General features: G+C 41.6%; 2 protein-coding genes across 3 annotated transcripts; both read right to left on the bottom strand.

The window, feature by feature from the left end:
• Nucleotides 1-2,289: 2,289 nt before the first annotated feature.
• phf8 (PHD finger protein 8) lies at nt 2,290-19,551 on the bottom strand. 2 transcript variants are annotated; one of them, XM_062540401.1, is made up of 22 exons: nt 19,444-19,551; nt 16,924-17,238; nt 16,723-16,808; nt 15,391-15,511; nt 14,989-15,149; nt 12,093-12,234; nt 11,768-11,954; nt 11,485-11,647; nt 11,237-11,324; nt 11,042-11,148; nt 10,799-10,890; nt 10,581-10,670; nt 8,921-9,226; nt 7,083-7,174; nt 6,770-6,939; nt 5,019-5,110; nt 4,781-4,899; nt 4,176-4,492; nt 3,917-4,012; nt 3,435-3,544; nt 2,932-3,292; nt 2,290-2,789 (listed from the first exon to the last, which is right to left on the bottom strand). In XM_062540401.1, exons 2-22 carry the CDS (start codon nt 17,019-17,021, stop codon nt 2,701-2,703), a joined length of 3,087 nt encoding a protein of 1,028 aa, XP_062396385.1. In that variant the 5' UTR covers nt 17,022-17,238; nt 19,444-19,551; the 3' UTR covers nt 2,290-2,700. The 2 variants fall into 2 exon arrangements, with proteins under 2 accessions (XP_062396385.1, XP_062396384.1); XM_062540400.1 differs by lacking the exon at nt 19,444-19,551 and adding an exon at nt 18,996-19,409.
• A 2,206-nt stretch (nt 19,552-21,757) lies between these two features.
• arf3a (ADP-ribosylation factor 3a) lies at nt 21,758-24,834 on the bottom strand. The gene is made up of 4 exons (XM_062542104.1): nt 24,679-24,834; nt 24,438-24,548; nt 23,831-23,955; nt 21,758-23,656 (listed from the first exon to the last, which is right to left on the bottom strand). Exons 1-4 carry the CDS (start codon nt 24,824-24,826, stop codon nt 23,495-23,497), a joined length of 546 nt encoding a protein of 181 aa, XP_062398088.1. The 5' UTR covers nt 24,827-24,834; the 3' UTR covers nt 21,758-23,494.
• Between the last annotated feature and the right edge of the window lie 181 nt (nt 24,835-25,015).

The following is a 25,015-nucleotide window of genomic DNA, read 5'->3' as shown; positions in this document are numbered from 1 at the left end:
GTGTAATTGAAAAATCCATTCTAAACTTCCAAAAAACAGGGGATGGAGACTCTATTTGTATGATATGCAAAAGCAGATTTGGAGTGAACTGAGTGACATTTGTAGGTGCTCATTAATGTAGTAACAACAAATTCATAATCAATATAAAATAAACCCTGAGAGGAATTGTGTGAACCACACTAATTTATATTAACAAAAAAAAAAAAGACAGAAATGATCAAATGCATGACAATGAGACCTGAAAATAATGCGGGAAAGAAAAAATAAACATTTTAGTTATTTAGAAATAGAAAAAAAGAAAAGAAAAGAAAAGCATGGCGTTTTAAACATTTTGGTAGATAATAAATGACTATGCTACACTGTATTATGGGCAATTGAGAGTTGAATACAATTTTGTGATCCTTGATGTTAAGTTCACTCAGCAATCATAACCATTTCTTGAGAATGTAGAGTTAAATATAGCCATCATAAACTCTAAATGTAAATATCATTAGTCTCTAAAAGACCAAAAAGTACAGTGGTTCACAGGCCTGAAAAGCAACAAACTGACAAATATGGACAATAAAAACTGATGCACTAATAACGTATTTTGCTGACGTCATTTCTTTATGGATAAAGTCACCAGTACCATCTGCAACATCCAACCGAGAGAAATATGACCTCTTCAATTTGCCATGCTGAATTATGGACCCCAACTAGACCCAACCTCTATCGCTGGACACAGTCAACAATAATAGAGGTCTTACCAAAAAAAAAAAAAGGTAGAATGTTTGAATGTTTAGTGGTGGCTTGTGATTGACATCATTACATTCATATATGTGAGAAAGGGATTTTTGACTTTGACAAATTACAAAAAAGATCTTGATAGTTCTTTTTTGTGTGTGTGAACGTGAAAGCAGTTCATTCAACGCATGATGGTACAGCAAAAATCATGAATTACTTTGTTTAAAAATGTTATTATATCTAAGCCATCTGGACCAAATATCTTTAAAAAAATACCCAACAAATATTTTGACAACAGTTATTAATATTAATCACTAAAAGAAAAGATAGCAAAATGAACAGTAGCAAAGGACTGAGCTTTTGAATACAATAACTTCATTGTTACAATATTACCAATAAACAAGACCAACTAAAATAAGAATTACCACATACAAATAATAACAACTAAACAATTATTTGTTACATTTCCCAACCAATTATGTTTTTTTTTACAGAAGTCATGGTATCAAGAAAGTTTGTGATGCAACAAAGATTTGTTTAAAACTATGAAAATAAAATTACAACAATTATATACAATGACATTTATGAACTCTCCTAAGCTTAACCATTCATGTTCTCCGTCTAAAACACTGCCAATCCTAACCAGAAGAACATCTCCTTTATTTACTTGTTCGTCAGTACAGTTTAATCAAGCTTTTGTGGACTACACAATTTCTTGAAGGCAGACAGGACAGATCTAAAGCCAGTCTCCTCGCATGAGGGCATCCTACAGCCTATCCTGGGTGACCGGACAACTAAAAAAATAGACACCTAGAAACACACACATTCTTGAATGAGTTTAAAAAGACTGCATTGCAACATTAACAAACAAGCTGGCAAAGCTGATTTAGTACACAGGGGTTGGATATCTACAGTTACTTGGGTCTAAGAGGGAGCTCTTGAAACAAACACTTGTAACATTATAATACAACAGAATTCAGACAAGCATAATCACTAAAAATATGAGAGGGGATTCATATGGAGGTGGGAGGGCATGTGTACACATGTTAAAAAAAAGGTACATTTCACACAGACTAGGTCACTGCAATGATAATGCTACACAAAAAAATGTTATTGTACAAACATTTGCAGGAGTGGAGTGGGGTGGGAATGAGGGTGGGGTAGGTTAGAAAGGATCAGGGATAGATTGAAACAGTTTTTCCTTTATAAGGAAATCAGTCTCTTATTTTGAAACAGTGATGGTTATTTCCCTTGTGAGCACTGAAGTCCCTTATCTTATGTGTGCTGTAACTGTTCCACATATAAAACACAGAACTTAAAAGAGCCTAGGTGTAAGCCTTTTGCTTTAGCTGCACACGCACGCACACACGCACACACACACACTCACACACACACGGTGCACATGCACACATGTGCACACGCACACAATTCATGTTGAGTTGAATCATGCATCCTCAACAAGATATAAAATCATTACACAAAAGCTTTTCTACATATGAACTCACTCAGTCATGATAAGAGAATTGAACTCATCTGACACCTAACCTACCTTAAATACATCCTCCCCAACCCCCCCCCCCCCTTATCAAAAACCAATGGGATGTTACTTATGATAAAAATGTGAGCACTGAAAGATTTGAGGAATGAGTCATGGATGACATAGAAATGTACAAATACGGAACATCAGTCACTCAGTCTCATGCTTCATACCAGCGACGCTCTGCTCAGCTTGCAGTCTCCTCTCCCAACCGTTTACAGTCACAGCCTCTTTCAGGCAGAATAATGTACATTTCTGTTTTTTTTTTTTTTTGTTCATCACAGCTGAAGTGGAACCAGGCATCACTGCTTCGCTCCATTTTCTTGTTTTAAATCTGTCTGTCCTCTTTTTGTCCCTTCCTGTCTGTCTCTCTCGCTCTCCCTCTCGCTCTCTCATCCTCCCATCTTCCACTGGTTCCATCTCTTGCTGTAGCTTCCCTCTCACAGGAGCAGCTTGCCGTTTCGATGGATTTTCAGGATTTTCCCCAGCCGCTGCTTGGCTGTGGCAAGTCCTTTCTTTGGACGCTTCCCTGTAAGAAGAGGGCACAATAATGTTTAAATAACTTGTTAATGTTGTAAAGACAAAACAATGTCACAATGTTAAACGTATAGTGTGTGTATGTGTGTGTGTGTGTGTGTGTGTGTGTGTGCATGTTCCAGTCCACTGCTAACCTTGTCCTCCTCCAGAAGCCCCGGGGCTGGTCTGGCCAGCCGGGGACGGGGCAGAGGGTGAGTAGCTGCTGCTGTTCTGTGGGGACAGCGAGGGCCTTCTGGACGTGAGGAAGACTCCCGGCGCCATGGCAGCACTTCCTCTCGGCCCCCCGGGGCCAAAGGGGCCGGGCCCCGCCGTGTACTCGTGGTCCAGGAGGCTGGCCGAGTACGCCTCTAGCCTGCGGTCCTCCTGCACCACCTCGGGCGGGGGCTCACTGGGCATCAGGGGCGACGGGGGAGACGGGGCCGCTTGGGGCGGAGCCGGCGGTGGAGCAGGCGGGCGCTTTTTGGTGTATTTCCGCTTAGTGGTCTTCTGATGCTCCTGTAGGGGAGGGAGAGTATAATACGCTGAATTAAAAACACAGAGTGGCTAGACCACTTTCTGGACGGGTTTTATTGTGAAAAGCAAAAGTGGTGGAGCTCAGTCTCAGGGTTACTCCGACTGCGTTGGTCACCTTCCTCACCTGTTGTGCCAGTTTGGCAGCAGCGGCCGCCAGGCCAGTCTCCACAGACGCCACCCTCACTCCCTCTCGAACCGGCCTCTCCTGCTTGGGCAGCGTCGGGGTCACACGGGCTGTGGAAATGGACACACACACGCACACACACACACACAAAGACACACATTTTAACACAGGCCACAGAGGTAAAACAAAATCAACAAACCTCTGCGGAACGCTCTTTACAGAGTCAGTATTTACCATTGTCAACAGAAGACATTTGGTCCACTGAAATTAAGCGAGTAATAGACGAATGGACAATAAGAGAGAGCGAACCTGAGGAAGCCAACGACGCATTTCGAAATAAAATGCATCGTTTACTACTAATACATAATAATTCCTTACATTAGACCAGTGTGCACTGCTGATCTCTATTCTTTAAAGCCTGATACACCTGCACATTACCAGCATCTGGGACCTGAACATTTGATCTTTTTAAGGGACAATACCTTTTGGACTCCAGGGCGAGTCGTCCCAATTCCTCTTCCTTTTCATCTTTGCTTTTGAGGCATGGTCATCCTCATCAGACTCCAGGGAGGGGTACACTGATAGACCAGTTTAAGGCACAATGTAAAACCACCCAGTGACAGTCATTATTACCAGTAAAATGTAAAGGTTGGTGCATTTGCTGGACAAGTTAGGGAGGTTGAACATTCAGCCGTCCCTCTAAACATTTGAACACATGTTCCCCTTGCTGCGAGCTCTCACCATATTCGGAGTCCTTAAAACAGGTCCCCAGAGTCTCCTGCTCGTCAGGGCTGTCGTCGTCACTGAGGTGACGGGCTGGGCGCTTGATCGGGCGCTTCCCCGGCCGCTGGACCACGGCCTTCTTGTCGCTCTTCTTGGGACCACCCGCCACCCAGGTGGCCCGGCCCCTCTCCTTCAGCATTCCCTCGGCGGCTCCGCCGGACACCGAGAGTGGAGAGGATGAGGAGGATGAGGAAGAGGAAGAGGAGGGAGGGTTGGCCATGGACAGCATGCCCTGAATGGCATCTCGTGTGCTGGGAGAGGCAGGAGCTTCCTCACTGGGGGAGGGGAAAAAAACACACACAAGACCAGGAGTTTCATTTAGCAGACATCATACATGCCTTTGAACATGTACTACTCCAGATATCTGTAAAGCTTTCAGTGAAATTTGGAGCAATAATACCCATCGTAAAATAATAACATTTTATTTTTGCTGATAAAAAACAAAACACTTTACTTATAATTACAGTATTAATGTAGTTATTACTGTGATGTTAGACAATGTGAGTGTGGTTACTATGAACACTGATGGGGCCGTATGATTGCCGTATGATTAGCTAGAGTACCTGAGAGCAGAGTCCAAGCCAGCCACCTGTTTGCTGGCTTTGAGTAGGTCCAGAATCCCCCCAGCTCCACCCTTCATTGCCTGCATTGTCAGAGTCTCCTCATCCGTGGTGTAGTCCTCCTACAGACAGTTGTTATCATTAGGAGCATGTTGCGGAGATAAACAAGCCCTGGCAATATCTCACAGCTGGCAGACGCGGTGTGAACAAAGGGAGAGGTGAGGACTGGCGTTAGACTAACCTCGATATCGAAGTCCACCTCGCCGGGCTCGCGCACACGATGGGGGTCTGAGCAAGGCTTAGCCCGCGGGAGTTTCCTGGGAAGTCCCACAGCTGCCGCACCGTCAGAGAGTAAAAAACAAAAGGTTGTAGATTTTCCAAATACTGTATATCCTCTCAAGAGGGCTGGATGCCTATTCTTGACTAGAAGAGAGCGATTATGGAGAATTTCACACACAGTAACTGTACCATGCATTACTTTCAAGTTATTGTGTTTATTGGCATTTATCAGCTGAGCAGTGTTGAGAAATCTCATGTCTGCAATACAGTATGTGTGGGGCACTGTGATATCCACAACCTTCACATCTTAGTCCAGAAATCCCATGCACTCCTGTCTCAGTTGCAGTTGTGCAGTTGTTTCATATGGGTCAAAGAAAAATCTTTTTTTTAAATAGTCTGCGTCATACATTATTTTAATTTAGTCGATAAGAAGTAAGTGCCTTCAAAAGGGTTCCAATTGGATCTCCTAACCCTTTTTTCAACTCTCAGAGCACAGGGAATTGAATTGCATAACGTTTTACTCCTACATGCAAGATGGAAAGACATATTTTATAGGCTACTGGGTTTCTGGCTTTGATTCCCCTCTTTGTCTCAACCACTGCAATCCTTTGTAAGCAAAACAAAAAAATAGTTTCAGACACAACAAAATTAGCAGTCTACACCTGCTCTGGATGGATGACATTTGTGATGTGATCAGGGAAAACCCAACACATGGTGAAGTTTCCCCAACTTAAAGGGATATTCCGCCATTTTTGGAAATACGCTCATTTTCCACCTCCCCTCGAGCAAAACAATCGATATTTACCTTGTTCCCGTTCATCCAGCCATTCTGTGAGTCTGGCGATACAACTTTTAGCTTCAGCCTAGCATAGAACACTGAATCGGATTAGATCATTAGCTTCTCCCCTGCTAGCTTCATGTTTAAAAGTGACTAAGATTTCTGGTAATTTTCCCATTTAAAACGTGTCTCCTCTCAAGTTAGAAAGTGCAATAAGACCAACTGAAAATGAAACCTGGCGTTTTTCTAGGCTGATTTGACATGGAACTACACTCTCATCTGGCGTAATAATCAAGGCAACTTGCAAACGTACCATAGGCGCAGTGATATCGTACGCAGCATCTGAAAATAGTCCCCATAGACAACAAGCAGTAGTAGTGCCAGTAGCTGCAAGTTGCCTTGATTATTACGCTAGATGAGAGTGTAGTTCCATGTCAAATCAGCCTAGAAAAACGCCAGGTTTCATTTTCAGTTGGTCTTATTACACTTTCTAACTTGAGAGGAGACACGTTTTAAATGGGAAAATTACCAGAAATCTTAGTCACTTTTAAACATGAAGCTGGCAGGCGAGAAGCTAATGGTCTAATCCGATTCAATGATCTATGCTAGGCTGAAGCTAAAAGTTGTATCGCCAGACTCACAGAAGGGCTGGATGAACGGGAACAAGGTAAATATCGATTGTTTTGCTCGAGGGAAGGTGGAAAATGAGCGTATTTCCAGAAATGGCGGAATATCCCTTTAAGATTCTGATTCCATCCTAGCAACATGAGAACATCGGAATCTTAAGTCGGGGAAATTTCACCCGGGAGGGTTGAAATAGAGCAGTAATCAAGGATTTTTTAATTTCACTATTTTCTCAAATCCCATCACATTTTAGATACAAGAGCAGCTTTCACAGAGAACACCTGTAGGACACACAGGATGTAGGACCTCACCGGCTAGTTTCTTTTTGTTGGGGGTTGCTTTGCGACGAGGGGGCGGCGACTCGTCTATCTGCAGCTCATCCTCCGAGTCCATGTCAGACAGAGCCGAGCTGGGCAGCAGCGGCTGGAACTGGGAGACACGCTTGTCTCCGTTTGAGCTCCCCCCTCGACCTCCCTTCTTCCTGTGACACACCGAGAGGCAAAACGGCAAATAAGAACCGACGCACCAGAGGAGGAGATGTGGCAGCAAGACTGACATGGTGGTGACACTAGGGATAACAACTAGGGATAAACACAATGTACACAGCAGCAGTGATTTATTTACCCTTGTATTTTGCCATTGGTCAACACCAGCTTCAGCTTGCTCTTGTTCAGTTTGCCCTCAAAATCATCCAGACAGGCTGAAGGCAGCTCCAACTGCAGGGAGTCAATCAGTTAGATGATCAAAAAAAACAAAACAACCATGAGTACAGCCATTTCAGTTCCTTGCGCTGTAAGTAGGAGATTTCCCACAGTTACCAATCTAACCAAAGTCTATTTAACGTGACACAACACGACGCGGGGTACAACGTTAATACACAGTTGGCTGACAACAGTCGCAAGTGCGCTGCATGTTGTAGCCAGGATCCCTAACAGCACTCCTCTTACCACATGCACTGCCAGCAGCCTGAATGCCCAATCAAAGAGCCAAAGCAACAAAAACAAAATCCCTGATCCCAGGAGTGCCAGACCGTGTTTGTTGTGAATTAAAACTTTCCACAGCCACAGATCTAGCTGTGCTATTACATTAGACAATCAAGACAAAAATTATATTGATCTCAAATCATATATTGTGATTATTTAAATGAATGCAAAAATATTCAGACATGTATACTGTCCATAAATCAAAAGCAAGTAGAACACAAACTAAACCATTTACATTTACCACAAAATTGCAAATATCAGTTGAAAACTAAAAAGAAATGGTGAATGAGTCTCAGAAGGGAAGGGAGTATCGGAAGAGTTGGAATGTGAGCGTTATCAGTGGGAGACCGGCTAGGCTCTAGTCGCTAGGGGAACTTGAGTATAATTCGGAACCAGAGATTTCAACTACACCCCTGAGAAGAGAAGGGACAGGAGTAATCCTGCCATGCTGCTGATCTATTCCTGTCGCCTGTGTGACACAAAGTAGTTTGAGCCGGTCCTCTTTTGCCTAGGATCTGATCCACAAACGTGGAATCCAGAGGAATTTAAAACTTTAACTATCCATCTTCAGTGTGTTTCATCATCGAATGTTCACGCAACATCTCAAACACCCCTGCCAACCACTCTCTCCGATAGAGCTTCCGTGTGCACCTGCATGATGCTCAGGTAGGCTAATGAAAATAATACTCTACAATTGACTACCAGGGACTGCAGATGAAAATTAGTCTGTGACTACATCTGGTGCATTTACATGTTCTATACGGCCACGTCAATTAATGTACATTGTCCCTTTCTTAAATAAATAAAACATAAATAAAAAACATTGCAGTTTCTGCTAGACAGCCTTTTCATCGTCAGCTGACTACGTTAATATTAACACTCCAAAGACATTAGGCATTGGATGTTGGATGTTTTGCCCTGCTCTCTCTACTATAGGCTCACGTTCCCCCCTTGGGAATAAAGCATTTTTTCTACATTTTCTTATTGCTTAACACATGTTAAAAGACAGAAGACTGTATTTCAACATTGTTTGCTTAACCTTTTCCCTGGCACAATGTGTCTCAAAAATCCCTTAGTAATAATATCAACTCCACTAAGCACATCAAATCTGAATATAATCAGGGTCTTTGCTACATTGTCTTTTGCTAAGTATGTTAGATTGTCTGCTAGTAAGGGACTTATAACTGAATGACAAATATATACTGTAGAGCCATGGGTAAACGTCAGTATAATGACAGGAGGAAAGAAAAGGAAAAGTTGATGAAAAATTGGCTATAGAGAGGTCAACTGTATCTAGGCTACAGAAGTAATTTTAAAACTCCACTGTCTTTAACTAAGGTCTGTTACATAATGCATAATGTGGGTGTAAAACGGCTGTACTAATCCCAAGCAGATGCATGGGATATGAAGCAAATGACTGCAATAACTGGCCTATTTCGTGATTACAGAGAGGACAGAGTTTGACAGGTAGAGCCTGACCTTGTTCTTGCTCTTGGCTTTATTTCCGGGTTGAAACTTCTTGAGCGTGTGTTTGGTGTGAATCTCCAGAAGGTCCAGCTCTCCTGCCTCCGTCTTGATCTCCTTCTTCAGGCTCTTCTTCTTGGGACTTGGGGAGCTCACGCCTCCACCCATGGGCATGTCTTTGGGCTTAGGACCTCTCTTTTTACCTGGGGGCCGCCCCGAGTTTGGAGGGGAGGACACCTGGGCTTTGGGGTGAGGCGACTGGAAACCCGGTGGGCCAGGGTACGGGACTCCACCACGACCCGGGTTTTGCTGGAAGATATCCTACAGAGGCAAAGACACAGACCAAAGCATACTGGTACTCAGACGACACATACTACAAGTGCATAACAAAGCTTCTGCTAATAGATTGGACCAATGACTTCCACACCTTCCAACCTTTCTGTCAAGTGTCAAGCAGAGAGCCAGGCTTTGCACTTGTGAAAATCACATAATGCAGGGCACCACTGTCTGTGCCTTTTGTAATCTATCCCTGCTCTGCCAAACCTAATAACCAACAATTCACTCTTGAAATACTGTATAACCGATTTTGCATTTTCAATAATTTTGCTAATCACAGCTATACACCTGGTTAGTCTTATACAGTGGGGAGAATAAGTATTTGAACCCATGCTAAAGTTGACTAAAAAGAGGAATATAAAATCATCTTTTGGACATTTGGAGAATTAATCTACCCCACATCACCACAAACCATTCACCATGCCTAGAGATTGCATTGAGCTCAATGAGCATCAAACAGGCTAATAGGCTAACTGGAAAAAACACCATGCCAATCTCTAGGTATGGTGAAGAGTATGTGATGATGTTGGGCAATTTTAATTCCAAGGGCCAAGGGGACTTCATCATGCTGCATAGTATCCTGGATCCATGAAATAGCTGGCCTTTAAAAATAAAAACATAAAAATCTTCCTTCCTCTATGGAAATTTAACATAGGGGTCAAATACTTATTCGCTCCTATTTTGAGGAAGAACATTTATTTATTTATGATACATTCTTCATTAAAAAACCTTCTCCTCACTGCATATACAAGACATTTTCTTGAAGCCAGTGTTCAATCATGTTTTGCATATGTGACCCTGCACGGCAAAACCAGTAACTTTAGTAACATTTACAAAGTTAAGTTATTGTGGTCACATGAACGGCCATAAACTAAGCGTTCCAACGTTATGTATATCAAGGTATGGCGAAAACTATTGCTAAGATAACCGCACTCAAAGTTTACATGGTTCTCCTGTCACAACATGCCAGAAGAGGAATAAATCACCTTTTTAAGCGGCGTGGACAACGGAAACGGCTGCTAATGTGTTGAATCTTCACCGGGTTTAAGAGTCAAAACGTATGTTTTTCCATGAAATTTGTTCACGATTTGAAAGTGTAGACTGTATACCGAATTAAGCAAATTAAACGTGGAATTCAACATTTTAGCCCGTACGTTTGTTTATCGTGGATTTTCTCAATATAGCATCGAGTGTAAAGCGACTGATTTTGCCTTGCAGGGTCACATATGTCTATATGAAGCTAAAAACTGACATCACTTGAACCCGCCTCAATCATGTTTTCAATCATGTCCTGTGTGTGTCAATAAGCTGAAATTAACATCACTTGGTACTCACTCACCTCAACCAGTCGAATCTCTTTTGCCAAGTCTTTAACCAGCTGCGGCGTTTTTATGGTCTCCGGAATTTCATCTTCATGCTCAGTCAGCGACTAAAGAGAAACACACATCGCTAAGTCAGCAATCCTGTTTCTTGCTGGGTCAAGGCAACCTCACATGTACTTTATTAAATATATCCATATATTTTTTATATGTTATGTGTGTTTGCAAGACACACTACCTCTTTACGTGTCCAGGTCCGGAAGGCGTTATTCAGAGATTTGGCTCCATGGACCAGATAACTGGCAGGATGGCGTCTGTTTTCTCTCAAACCTACAGAGAACATGTGTACCATCATGGCAATGCTTTTAATGTGTATTATGAGTTTGCAGGCATAGAGGATTTACTTGTAACAGTTAAGACCATCCATAAGCTGTAAAACATATCAAACATATTTGCTTTGAAATCCAAAATAAAGACTCACCTCTGAATGTGTCCAGAAGATGTTTACCAACATACCAGCAAACGGTCTCAAAATTGGGGAATCTGAACAGGTCTGCAGTGCTCAGCCTTTTCTCAATTTCATAAGCACTACAAATGAGTATGAGAAACCACATTAAAATAGAAACATCAATGAATGAGATTCAGTCAACTTAATCACGTCAAAAACTGAACCTACCGAAGCTGCATATCAATGTTGAGACTGTGAAGGAAATTGCCCCCAAAGGCTAGGCAGTCAACAGGTGTGAGAACAGAATGGATCCAACCTGAAGAGGAAGTAATGGGAAAAGCAGCGTGTGAAGCTTCCCTATATTTTCTGTTTCTTTAAAGAAAATCTAATGCTTAGACTCAGACCCGACATTTCTTCCAAGCATGGGACAACTCACAACATCTACCGTCACTAAGTACCACCACACATCTCAATACCTGTTGGAATGAAGAGCGTGTTTCCTTGCTTGACAGAGCACCTGTAGCACATGTCCACCTGGTCGCCAAAGAACATCTCGTTCTGATTGGACGACGAGCTCCAGCGCTCAAACAGGGCCAGGTTGGCAGGGGTGGGACGGATTAGGTAGAAGATCTTCTCACCCTGACAGAAACATTTTCCAAAGAATTTCATCACAGTATATTTGACTCTTCCTTTATTGTTTATCACTGCTTAGTTGAACCTATTTTTTTTGTTTTAGGTTCAGACAGCTGGCTTACTCACTCGTAAAACATGATACCACACAGAGGTTCCTCCAAAGTCAATGTGGAAATCTGTGTAGCTGTCCTTCACACCCATCAAGCAGTACTTCTGCACGTTGGGCCTCTCAAACACAGACTCTTCAGGCCACAAGTTTTCCACCCACGACAACTTCCGTACTATCTTTGGGGTTTCCACCAGGTTAGACAACCTTGGGGAGAACATTTGAGACACATGATAAATTACAGTTCTAAGAGCATGTAAAAGATCAAAAGTTGGTGGATCTTACAATGCAACTAAATAAATAAATAAAACAGAACTGATAAGATAGAGAGACATATGGACATACTTGGTCTCTGAGAACTCAAGGCTGATCACATTGAGCACTCTGTCTCTGTTGGGGCTGTTGTAGTACTCAACAAAATCCCCAAGTCTCATCTTTAGGTCAGCTTGGCGGCAGACATCAATCACATCAATCTCCTTGTCACCACCTGAAAACAGACCAAAACAAAGCATGAACCACCACTCAAGGGGTTTTCCTGGCACAACGCAAAAAAAAAAAAAAATCTGTAGGCAAGTTCAAAACCAAAACTACAGAGCCTCTTCCTCTACATTTTCTGACAGCAACATGTGGACTGTTTTCCATTCTTTGAGAGTGTTGTGGTTTGCCATTTTGTTCTGTATGACTTTGTTTTAACTAGGAGAGTAACAGTACAGAAAAGCCAAGGCTTTGGTTCATACCAGCGGTACAGAAAAGAGTGGCGGCATTCCCATAAGAGACTGTGGAAAAAGATGGCAGCATTTTTCCATGCAAGTTTCCGGATTATGGGAGTTTTGGAACTTAAAACGACTAATCACTTGGTCAGTAGTCAATGAGTTACTAGATTATGCCCTCCAGCATCCAGAAATACAGTGCCTATAGAAAGTTATCATACCCTTTTGAAATAGTTACTTTTTTTGTCTTACAGCCTGAAATCAAAACCCATTTTAAAAAAAAATCTTTTCCAGTTCTATTTACAAATGTAGCTGTACAACATCAAAATAATGAAAAAAAAGTCAACAGTTCTGAAAATTAATAAAAAATTAAAAACTAGAACAACAGGGTTGGAAAAGTCATCATACCCCTGACTTAATACTTTGTCAAGCTTCCTTTTGCTTTCATTACAGCCATCAATCTGTTTGGATATGTCTCTATTATAGCTTTGTATACCTAGATAGGGGAATATTTGCCCAATTTTCCGTGCAGAATTGTTAAAATTTAGTCAAATTCTGTAGGGAATGGCGATGGACTGCTCTCTTCAAGTCAATCCACATATTTTCTATAGGATTTAAGTCAGGGCTCTGACTTTGCCACTCAAGGATATTCACCATCCTATCCTTAAGCCACTGCTTTGTTCTTTTGGCAGTATGTTTAGGATTTTTGTCGTGTTGGAAGGCGAATGACCTCCCCATCCTCAGCTGTTTAGGAGAGGGACGCAGGTTTTCCTCAAGAATTTTGGTGTACTTGGCAGCATCCATTTTCCCTTCTATCCTGACCAATTGCCCAGTCCCCGCTGAAGAGAAACATCCCCAAAACATAATGTTGCCCCCACCATGCTTCAAAGTAGGTATGGTGTGTTTTGGGTGTGTTTGGGTGTGTATACTGTGTTTGGTTAGCGCCTGGAGCTCAGTCCAAAAACTTCAATCTTAGTCTCCAAAAAGTTCGATCTTAGTCTCATCTGACCATATAAGCTTTTTCCACATGGTAGCAGAATATTCCAGATGTGTTTTTGCACTGAACTCCAAGCGCAATGTTTGGCGAAAACCAACACAGTACACCACCCAAAACACACCATACCTAGTGTGAAGCATGGTGGGGGCAACATTATGTTGTGGGGATGTTTCTTTTCAGCGGGAACTGGGCAATTGGTCAGGATAGAAGGGAAAATGGATGCTGCCAAGTACACCCACATTCTTAAGGAAAACCTGCGTCCCTCTCCTAGACAGCTGAGGATGGGGAGGTCATTCGCCTTCCAACACGACAATAATCCTAAACATACTGCCAAAAGAACAAAGCAGTGGCTTAAGGGTAGGATGGTGAATATCCTTGAGTGGCAAAGTCAGAGCCCTGACTTAAATCCTATAGAAAATATGTGGATTGACTTGAAGATAGCAGTCCATCGCCATTCCCTACAGAATTTGACTAACATTTCTGTACGGAAAATTGGGCAAATATTCCCCTATCTAGGTGTGCAAAGCTATAATAGAGACATATCCAAACAGATTGATGGCTGTAATGAAAGCAAAAGGGAGCTTTACAAAGTATTAAGTCAGGGGTATGATGACTTTTCCAACCCTGTTATTCTAGTTTTTCATTTTTTATTAATTTTCAGAACTGTTTACTTTTTTTTCATTATTTTGATGTTGTACAGCTAAATTTGTTAATAAAACTGGAAACGATTTTTTTTTAAATGGGTTTTGATTTCAGGCTGTAAGACAAAAAAAGTAACTATTTCAAAAGGGTATGATGACTTTCTATAGGCACTGTACATCCCACCCTCCTGCGACACAGCAGAGTGTTTTTGTGTGTGTGTGTGTGTGTGTGTGTGTGGAACTTTTGATTGTGTGGTGGCGACATCACAAAGTGTTGCAACTCTCTTTCTATGGCTCTGGTTCATACTACAGTTTGGACAAAATGGTTTGGCACACATCTAGTAAAACAGAAAAAGAAAGACACATAAGACACCACACACCCTTTAAAACAGTTCTCTATCAGCATAAGAATGAGTATGAGCACTAAAATTGATCAATATTTGCATATTCTTCTTGCATGTATTGAACCTTGATGTCTGTACCGTGGTGGTTTGGGATGATAACACATATTCTTACAGCCCTGATTAATCCTTCTTAATGTTAAAAAAATAATCTTTTTCAGGAAAATAAACATTAAAAGGGGCCTAAATCTACATCCTTGGAATCCATGTCAGTGTTTCTCCCTGTTAACAAAACACACCAGAAGACACGGTGTGGTTGTTTTAGAGCTAGAGAGCTTTAAGGCTTTGAAGGCCTTAACTCAAAGTCCCACTGGAGAGTGTTCAATTCTACAGAAAAGCTGTAACTGAGTGTCAAGTTTCTCAGTGTGACAGCATGGCTGTATTCATCTACATCAGAGGAGTCTTCAAATGATGAAACACAGCCGTATTAATAATCCATTGGTTACAACACCTTAAACTACCACTTTCAAATTGGGAGATGTTGTTTTTTACCAATGTGGTGCGCCACATCGCTGACAGCAAATGATGACGGGGGCAGGCTCATGCCCAGACCATCCCTCCTCAGGACCATGACGGGGACACTGAAGGAGTGCTCCTCCAGAAACTCCACTGTGAGCTGGGCCCCAGTCGGCTTCAGCAGGATCTCGTCCGCACTGACGAACACACATGCACTCATCTGTGAGTCACAACAGTCAAGGTCGAAACTGAAAGCCACTACAACTGTGCCCATTGGTAAAAGGGTTTAGAGATAGAATCTAGATAATAGAAGTCCAAAATGAATACAGAATCGACATGTTAAGTTCTGAGATTACAAATGGCCTAAATATTCTTAGTGTGAGACAGGAAAAAATAAGAAATGCTTTCATCAAAAGGTGAGTGGCTTCTCATTCTTACTTTGGGAACGTGCGGCTCCGTAACTCCCTCACAAACTGGGCACTGCCGGTCTTCACTGGTCGGCTTGGATCCCTCACTCCACCGCCTACATCGGACTTGTGAGCCCCACGTCGCTTCCGCACTACAAAACAGAAGAGCAGTCAGATGAGAACTCGAAAGGGGAGGTCTATAGATCTATATGAGATCAGAGAGTAACAAAACAGTAGTGCCATAAATGGTTTAAAGTAGGGGTGTAAAAAATAACCGATACGTATCGGTAATCATTCGGAACGTTAACAACGCGAGTGCATCGGTAGGCAAACCCCTGGATCGGTTTAAATGTACTATGAATCGATAGATAAATCGATTTTAAAATGACGAATCGGAAAACTAACGTTACAAGTTATGATAGGCTACTTTCAAAATCGTAAGACCAACCGTGATTTGCTAACACAGCGCCTAGCCTTCTCCAACGAGGGTACTGTAAGTAGCGTCATTGCTAGACAGTGGCAGCAACAAACTTGTCAAGTTTAGTGAAACGCAGATAACGCTGACGTGAACGTGTGTTGCAGTATCCTGAACTAAGACATTCAGTCGTAAGCACAAGCCTCAAAACTAGCTTCAGGCTACAACAAACACCCCTTGTCATCCTCCTGCATTCCCCTTTCCCCGTGTCTCCCCAAATGCTTCGGTGCCTTACTGTATGTTCGGTGCAGGTCTGAAAGTTGACTGAGGAGGGTAGTGCCTACCTGTCATGTGTTGAACGCGGTTCTCACAACGTGCGTTAGTAACCCTCCTTATTTATGAAAGGTAATCCAGACAGACACTCTTTCCCAAGAGCTACAGCTACATCACATATTTCTAAACTATTGTGATTGGTTCAGCAGCTAAGTAGGCTATAGGGTGATATGAATGTATCTCTATTAATTGGCCGAGTGATTTCGTTTAGAGGCATTTGGCCACGTTCTTATTATCAAAATGTTTGTTCAGTCTTTCAATCCAGTCAATCAAGTCTTTTGGAAAAAATGTAATTAATGACATGCAATTGTAGCCTAACTTTTCTCATGCCATTTAAAGTAGCAAAAAAAAAAAAAAAAAAAATCTGCAGTAGTCTATGGAAAATAAAATGAGATTAAGAAATAAGAATATTGCATTTTGGGGCCTATTACTGCATCGTATCGAATCGTATCGCATCGTATCGAATCGCACTGAATCGTTCTGTATTAAACCGCATCGTCTGTGAATCGTATCGTAGCTTTATGAATCGATACGAATCGAATCGTCTTAAAAGGGAGAGATTCACACCCCTAGTTTAAAGGCAATATAAAAGAGACATGTATAACTGATACTTACTGACAGAGGGGCCATGTGAAACCTGACAATTGGGACAATGATAGAGGTCGATCTCTGCAGCCTTGTCCTCCTCTACACCAACACAACTGCAAAACAAAATAATGAAAAAGAGAGACAAAAAATGCTTTTCAATGCTCCACAAGCAAATCAATAGGTCCACAGTTGATTTATGAATCTCCTGGAAATGTCAGTCGAGCTCACCTTCCATGAAACCAGTCTTGACAAACATCACACTCAATCATAAAGCGTGTTACATCATAGGGAAGTCGGCACAAGCAGTATACCGGAACTGAAGCCATGCTGTCCGGATGATATTCTGGTGTTCTGTTCACAGACTGCTATAATCTCAAAGCAAACTGAAGTTCTGAATTTTTGCAAATCCTAAATAAACAGGTCGCCAAACACGATTCTGAAGATTTTGTGGCAACAGTGGTGTTCCTCCAGCTGATGAACTGAGGCGTCAAAGAGGAATTGAGGAATCACACCTGAAGCACTGTGTTAACAATGATGTGACACCTGTGACAGAGAGCAAATGAGAACATGTTAGAATACAATACCTTCACCTTCAATACCTTCACACACACACACACACACACACACACACACACACACACACACACACACACACACACACACACACACACACACACACACACACACACACACACATTATATATACATACATATATATATAAACAAACTTATATACACTCATACACGTCGACACATTACTGCAATGAGCTCTGATGAGGAAAAATTACCGTGTAATGGCAAATGAGAAATGTCGGCAGAAAACAAGGTTACAGTTATAGACCCATTGCGCGCTGATGTGTAATGAGGGTATTGTTTGAGATAACGGGTCTGAGTGGTGCTCTCAACGAGAAACCAGACAGCTCTAGACAACACATAGTTAATGGACAACGCCAAATTGCGGACTATGTCTTCATATCATATTTCCACGTGCATAAGGCATAGTGTGGTAATTTAGCTAGCCAACTACAGTTTTAACTATCTGGGAGACGATCAGTCATCGGGTGGTGCGTCAGTAAATTCAAAAACAAGGCGGTATGCTACAGTAAGATAGCACACACACTAACGTTAGTTTTTAAGGCTTCGCAGTAAAATGATGAATTGCTTAAAACGCAATAACTTTAAATTAATAAGCAATAAAGTACGCGTGAGAATAATCCCAGGCAAACTAATGGGAGGTTTATCTGTCAACCCGCACTTCGCTTGCTAACTGTCAAATACTCCAAGCGTACACGCTGTAGCTGTAACTTATGCTAACTCTACAAACCATAACATACTTGCAAGAGTATCAATACAGTTTAATTTGTTTAGAGCAAAGTGCATGACAAGTAATTTAGTTAACCTTGGTTTAAGTTAAACTGAGTTATCATCATAGCTGAGATCAGAAAATTCGTCTGTTGTTTGTTTTGCATAAATAACATGCTGCTATCTTGCAAGCGAGTGAATCCTTAGGCTCAAGCTACATAACAAGCTAACACTTAATGTTAGCCTACTTGAACGTGAAAGTTGAGAACTAACTGACTGCCTAGCACTGACCATATTATTTCAATACAAATTAAGTATGCAGTAAGCTAGCAAGTAGTGCTAGATTTAGTTCTAATAGCCTGCCAGCTAACGTTACAAACTGGCTTGAATTGCTAGCTAAATAGCTAGTGTTGTCCTAACGTTAGCCCTTTAAGCTTTCTCCAAAACTTGCAGAAAATAAACACTTCAGCCACCAAATTTGCAAGTGACCAGGATGCAAGCAACACAGGACAGCAAACTGCCCCTAATATTAATACATATGGCTAGCTGGGGAGAAAAAAGTAAGCCAAACACGTAAACATTAAAACACTATCGATAGCTAACATGGTTTACATAATTAACGTTAGCCACTGTTACACGTACCAAGGTGCTTGCTCCTACTTTAATACAAATAATACGGTCGAGCTGTATACGTTTTGAAGTTCACCAAGCTTAACTCTTGAATTACTATTTGCAAGCGAGTAAAAGCAATCATCTACTCTGCAAGATACGTTGCAAACTAGCTAACGTAAGCCAGCTAATAGTAACCTGAACCTAGCAGGCAAACAAGCCAATAGTGAGCTATTTACAAGTGATAAGATTACTCAAATCTGACTCAGATGCTAAACACTTATTAAGTTGGTCAGCTAAACACAATACAACGTAAAACTATACCACAGAGAGCCCTAGATTGTTACTGTAGTCCCTTTATCACGAGACACTGAAAATTCATATCTTACCGATTGCAAATTGTCACAGGCTGCGGCAGAGCCAAGAGTTCCATGGCGGTGGGAATTCCTACGAAAACCCGAGGCTCAAAGCGGCCTATTTCTAATCGGCAAGTATTTGTTATTAACCGTTTATCTTACATTACTTCTTGTGAATATACAGAAAAGCAGATAATTCCTCAATGTGTTATCCTGGAAGTAAAACAAATCAACCTGAAAATGCGAAATCTAAAAAAAATCTGACATAAAGACTCGTAGTGCAGCTGTGCCATTTCAATCCATCCGCGGAGCGACCACTGTCTACTTCTGTGAACAATAAAGTTCGTTTTCATTGGATGCTAAGGCCAGTTGGCTAAGCCAAATAATACGATAGATGTAGCCTACTCTGACAGAACCCAGACTTGTTCTTGGTGCTTTAAAGTAACTTAAACCATTCTGAATACCAAAAATGTATGTTGACCTTGCACTAGGCTTGCTTTTCATTAATGTCTTCATTTAATGTTTCACTCAAGTTGAAGTTCAGTTTCCACCATCCTCAGTCTTCAATCAGTCAACGTCAGCCGCCTAGTTTACTGTGCAAGGGCTTAGGGCAGAGGTCAAGTCTGATTTATTTATTATTTTTAGGTTAATGGAAATCTTTGATTTTTAAAAAAATATTATTTCGATTCAGCTGCATTTAGATATCAAATATAAACATCTAAAAATGCTTAAGCCTACCCAGTTAATTTGCACACAACTTTAGTCATGCAGATAATCTTCTCTTTTGTAACTAAATATGTCAAAGATGAAAAAAATAGTCAAACATAAGGCTACATGAAGTTTGAAAGGTAAAGGAATTGTCATTGATTGAGATAATTTGTAACATAATTCTGCAACATTTGTAACACTGGCTTATTTTAATGAATTGTATGGAAGAAAAATGTGGTGAAAATGGGGCAGAAATTAGACTAATCACTAGGAACTTTTTGGTTTTATTCAGATAGGACAGTGAGGAGTGACAGGAGGCTAGTGGGAGAAAGATGGTGTTGGACTGTGAAATGACCACCAGATTCAAACCCTGGTTCCTGTGGGCAATTTCACCCAAATGTGGTATGGATGATGATGCCACTTGTGCCACAGTGCCCCTGATAAGTTCTACAAAGGACTCAGTATGAGGCCATATCACTACTTTTACATTAGAGATATATGAAGAGTACAGAGACAGTTATCTCTAGATTTATATTAATTTTCTGACATCATAGAAAAAAACGGCAGCCTTAAAACTGACCAGCAGGTGGCAACACAGGCTCAGTGTTATCAGAGCCGCTGCGAGAAGCCCTTGGCTGCATCTTGCAGATCAGCTCTGAGTGTTATGGGGGCACGACAATACAATGTAATACTCAGAATGGAAGGAGTATAAGGATTGTTAGTCATCCTTTGATTTCTAAAGGGTTGTTTATTTCAAAGAGAGGGTGGTATGATTAATGCTGGTAATTATTCTAGCCTTTCCAGCATTTTACTGGTTCAAGAGTCAGAAAAGATTTCTCACAAGCATTTTCGATATCTTAGGCATGTGAAACATATCCCTTCCTTCGATAAATTGTCACACTGAAGAAGAGAGACCACCACCACCACACCCCCCACCCCATGCTGAACTTAAGTTGACTGCGGTGACACATTCAGTTCCCTGATCCAAAGTGGGTGTGGGAAATTATGGAAGTCTCCCGATCTGCCCCCACATCTGCCATGGTGGCCCTGGCCCCAGCCCTGGGGTTGGAGTTGAGGGTGGTGGTGGTGTGTGTGTGTGTGTGTGTGTGGGGGGGGGGGTGATTTGGCTTCGGCAGCAGTCACAGGATTGATGAATTGATTGCAGCACCGCTGCCACTGTGTCTGTGCCCTGGGTGAGGACGCCTCGGTTACGGCAGGGAATCCCAGCTATGGCACCCGCCGCGGTGCCGCTATTGTAGCCAGCCTGCAGGGGGCCACGGGGGCTGGCAGCCCAGGGAGCACTCCTGACCCACATACTGCTGTCACGTCCCTGGAGACACCGCGCAAGCAGGAACAGGTTGAGAGTAAGTGTGTGTTTGTGTGTGTGTGTGTGTGTGTGGACGAGAGGGAGTCAATGTGGGCACCTCTCTGGGAAAGCCTTCCCACTTTAAACGTTTTTTTTGAAAGTTGGAACCTTAATCAGTGGCAGCCAAAGTAAATCTACCCTTTAAATGAAAGTGTTTATGAAGGCCCTGGATATACTAAACTATACAATTATGAGGTATGATTACCGTACATCTATTTGTGCAAACATGAATAATAAAAAAACAAAACATTTATAACATTCTGTGGTCACACAGTGTTGTTACCAGTGGTATATGACAAATTCTATAATTACACACTTATGTTTCTTTTCTCAAGAGAACCTTGCAGAGAAACCATCCACTTCTCGAATTGCATTCAAACACATAACTACAGTCAACTTTTTGGCCCATAAATACACACAAGACTTGAATGATTGTTCATACATAAAATCTTTATTTGATGCACACAGTAAATGAAAATGTCTTTGAAGTTGTTAAGATGATTGGTATTGGTACCAGTCACTGAGCCTATAGGCCAAACTGTATGTCATCTTTAACATCAGTCTGAATTGTAATCCTAATCTGGGGATGTCAGGAGAGAGAAAATGTATTTAGTACCACGTTACCTTATTCAAACACTACTTCTCGTCGAATTATTATACATTTTAATTTAATAAACTTTGTTTTTTATTTCATTAGTATTTATAAATACGTGAAAGACCCTGCAATTTTAAAATAACTTCAAACATATCAGTGGACAACCACACCAATGATCAGCACACCAAGATGTAATATGATGCAAAGAGTATCAGAGTTTTTCCAGTATGTCTCCTCAGCACAGGCAGACATGATCACCTCCTACACAGGAAACACACCGCAATTCTGCACTGTGATGGCTGCCCATCACAGTTTATGTGTAAATCATGATTGTATGTTGCTAAAATCAGTCTTATCAGTCATCTTAAATAACAGACATTACAACACAAAGTTAGAGGCAGGGAAACCGTAAGAATGATCAAAAGCGTCAGTGAAGTTTTTTTTTATTATCATTTTCCCATGATAGTGGTCGCAGAAATGTCTACAGGGGTGATAATACAATAACAGTGGCATTGTCATTGATCATTCTAAAGAAACAGACACAACATACACCTCAAACTCTTTGTTCAGTGTATAATAAGGAAGAGAGGAAGTTTACCAGACATAATCAACTGGTTGCACATAACCAAGAAAGAGGTAGCACAAAACATCAATAGGCAGAAATTATTATTTTTTAGCAATTGGTAAATGATATTTCAACACTCTAAACCACATGCAACATCAGCAGATAAGCAGACAAGCCATTGGGTAATAAGCCAACACATTTTAATACTTGATTTGACCTTAAACCCTCACCATATAAATGCCAAAGGACGGTGCCATATTCTAAGCTTGGAAATGGTGCCTTGTGTTTATAAGAACTTTGTTAATGATGCTATTTGGATAAAATGTTTCCTAGATGGAATGGATGGTATACTGCCCTTAAAATAAGTAGTCTGCGGATTTATCACATTCAAAATGTGTATTGAACCATCAACCCATTTGATACAAGAGAATGCACATCTACTTGTTGATACCCGCTGCCAATATTTATCCTTATGTTTCCAAAGCAGTCAAACAAGAGCAGTTTACATAACGTTTCCAACACATGGCTGTAGCCATCATAGAAAAATTGAAATGATGTTGGAGAGCATTCAAACATTTGTGGAATATCTCAGACCACAACTCATCTCCAACCAATCCCTCATTGATAGGGTTCTTGAGTTTGGTGGAGAGTCAAATCTTTGTTGAAGAGTCTTTTGAAAGGAAACAATCTAATTAACTGCAGTGAGACATGAGATAAAGACAGTGTGGATTTAACCACATGCCAGAGACAGGAAACAGTCAGAAGTAGAATTAATCATTTTATATTGCACGGCAACAATTCATTTATGATTGGAAAAAAAACCAAGACTGGTTGATTGATGAAAATGCTGCTTTTATATTTCCTTTTTGGCTATTTGCAATCCTTTATAGCTTTCCTGACAAGCTGGTATTGATCTAAAAATGTTCTCAATTAATATAATACATTTGTTCAGAATCTCAGAACAGTACTTTACGATATATCGATGGTAGCCTGGCTTCTCAGATTCAAAATCTGAACAAAAGTGAACATCACAAACACCACAAAAACATCTCATTGTCATAATAGCTCCTTTGCACCTCTGATAGAGATAATGATGTCTATACAAGTGGGCTCAGCACAAAAGAATAGGAGGTTAAGAGAGGAGTGAAGAGGGTCAGTTGTAAACTCTGCTCTGGCCTCCCACCCCCCCATCTCACCCTGTCAAGAGAGCGGGAGACTTCCACCAGCGCTGCTTCTCTGCTGAGGCTCTGGCTCAGGGCTCTCCTCACCGCGCTGCCAGCCTGGCAGGCAGGCAGGCCTCACTTCTTGTTCTTGAGCTGGTTGGCCAGCCAGTCCAGGCCCTCGTACAGACCGTCGCCGCTCGTGGCGCACGTGGCCTGGATGTACCAGTTACGGTGGCGCAGCGAGTGAAGGCCCAGCTTGTCAGTGATCTCAGCAGCGTTCATGGCATTAGGCAGGTCCTATTGGGCAACCAGAATAGGTCCAAGAGACAGAAAGAGAGGGACAGAGAGAGAGAGAGAGAGTAAGGACAAGAGCTCAAATAGGAAGAGGAATTATGTAGATGCTAAAAAGAGTCACTTCTGGCATCGTCAGTGTGCCATTCACAGCCAGTTTGGATCGCTGAGCACTCTTGCCTGTTTGTTGGCGAAGACCAAAAGCACAGCATCCCGGAGCTCGTCCTCTGCCAGCATCCGCATTAGCTCCTCACGGGCCTCATTCACCCGCTCACGGTCATTACTGTCCACCACGAAAATCAGACCTGGGAGAACCGCACAAGACAGGACCACAGATATCTGGATGAAATCCATGACTCAATCCCTCTTGTCACTAATTCATATCACAGACTGTAATGACTGCTGAATGATTTCAAAATGTCAACAGTTTAAAGAGTTCAACCAAGTTTGTCATAGATTGCATAATTTTTTTATAAATTATGGAACACTGACAGCTGACAAACAACTATATTGGATTTTTATGGTGGCCATACTCCAACGGTAATAAGCAAAACTGTGGGACATTACATGACAAAAAGATGACAGATTTATCACATGGTGCAAGTGTTTGTGTCTTAAAACGAATGCAGCACTCAAGTCTCAATCTGATTTTCTTGTCATTTGATTGGTCTGGACAATGTAGGATCATCAATGGCCAACTCGTGTCATAGTTTCTGTCAGAAACTCTACAATAATGCAGCCATTCTGTTTTGGTGTCAAGGGGTCAGATGGGTCCAGTTCCACCTACCCTGTGTGTTCTGAAAGTAGTGCCTCCATAAGGGTCTGATCTTGTCCTGGCCGCCGACATCCCACACCGTGAAGCTGATGTTTTTATACTCGACTGTTTCCACATTAAATCCTAGGCAGGGAAGACATAGCAGTGTTGGAATTAATGTCCACGACCGAAACCCGACCACAACCTTTCACCAATCAACACACAGCTCATGTTTGTGCTGTAGCCTACTAGAGAGTCTTTAAGAAATCAATACCAATGGTAGGAATGGTCGTGACTATTTCGCCCAGCTTGAGTTTGTATAGAATAGTTGTTTTCCCAGCAGCGTCCAGGCCAACCATCAGAATCCTCATCTCTTTCTTGCCAATGAGGCTCTTCAAGAGGTTGCCAAAAATGTTGCCCATGTTCACTGGCTGGCCTTCCCTGCAATAAGACTGAAGCACAGTAAGGCGGCATTAACTCTGCTATCCGTGGTATTCATTTTGTTTCCCTTAAATTGTTGTTGAGGTTAGGGATCAGGAACTGAATATTTCAAAGCCACTGTGCATGTTATATTGTAATGCTGTCATTTTGCATTTAGGAAATGAGATAAT

The sequence above is a fragment of the Sardina pilchardus genome, chromosome 7, assembly GCF_963854185.1.
Source record: "Sardina pilchardus chromosome 7, fSarPil1.1, whole genome shotgun sequence".
NCBI lineage: Eukaryota > Metazoa > Chordata > Actinopteri > Clupeiformes > Clupeidae > Sardina > Sardina pilchardus.
The sequence above is the reverse complement of the archived record's forward strand: the minus strand, read 5'-3'. Positions and strand labels throughout refer to the sequence as shown.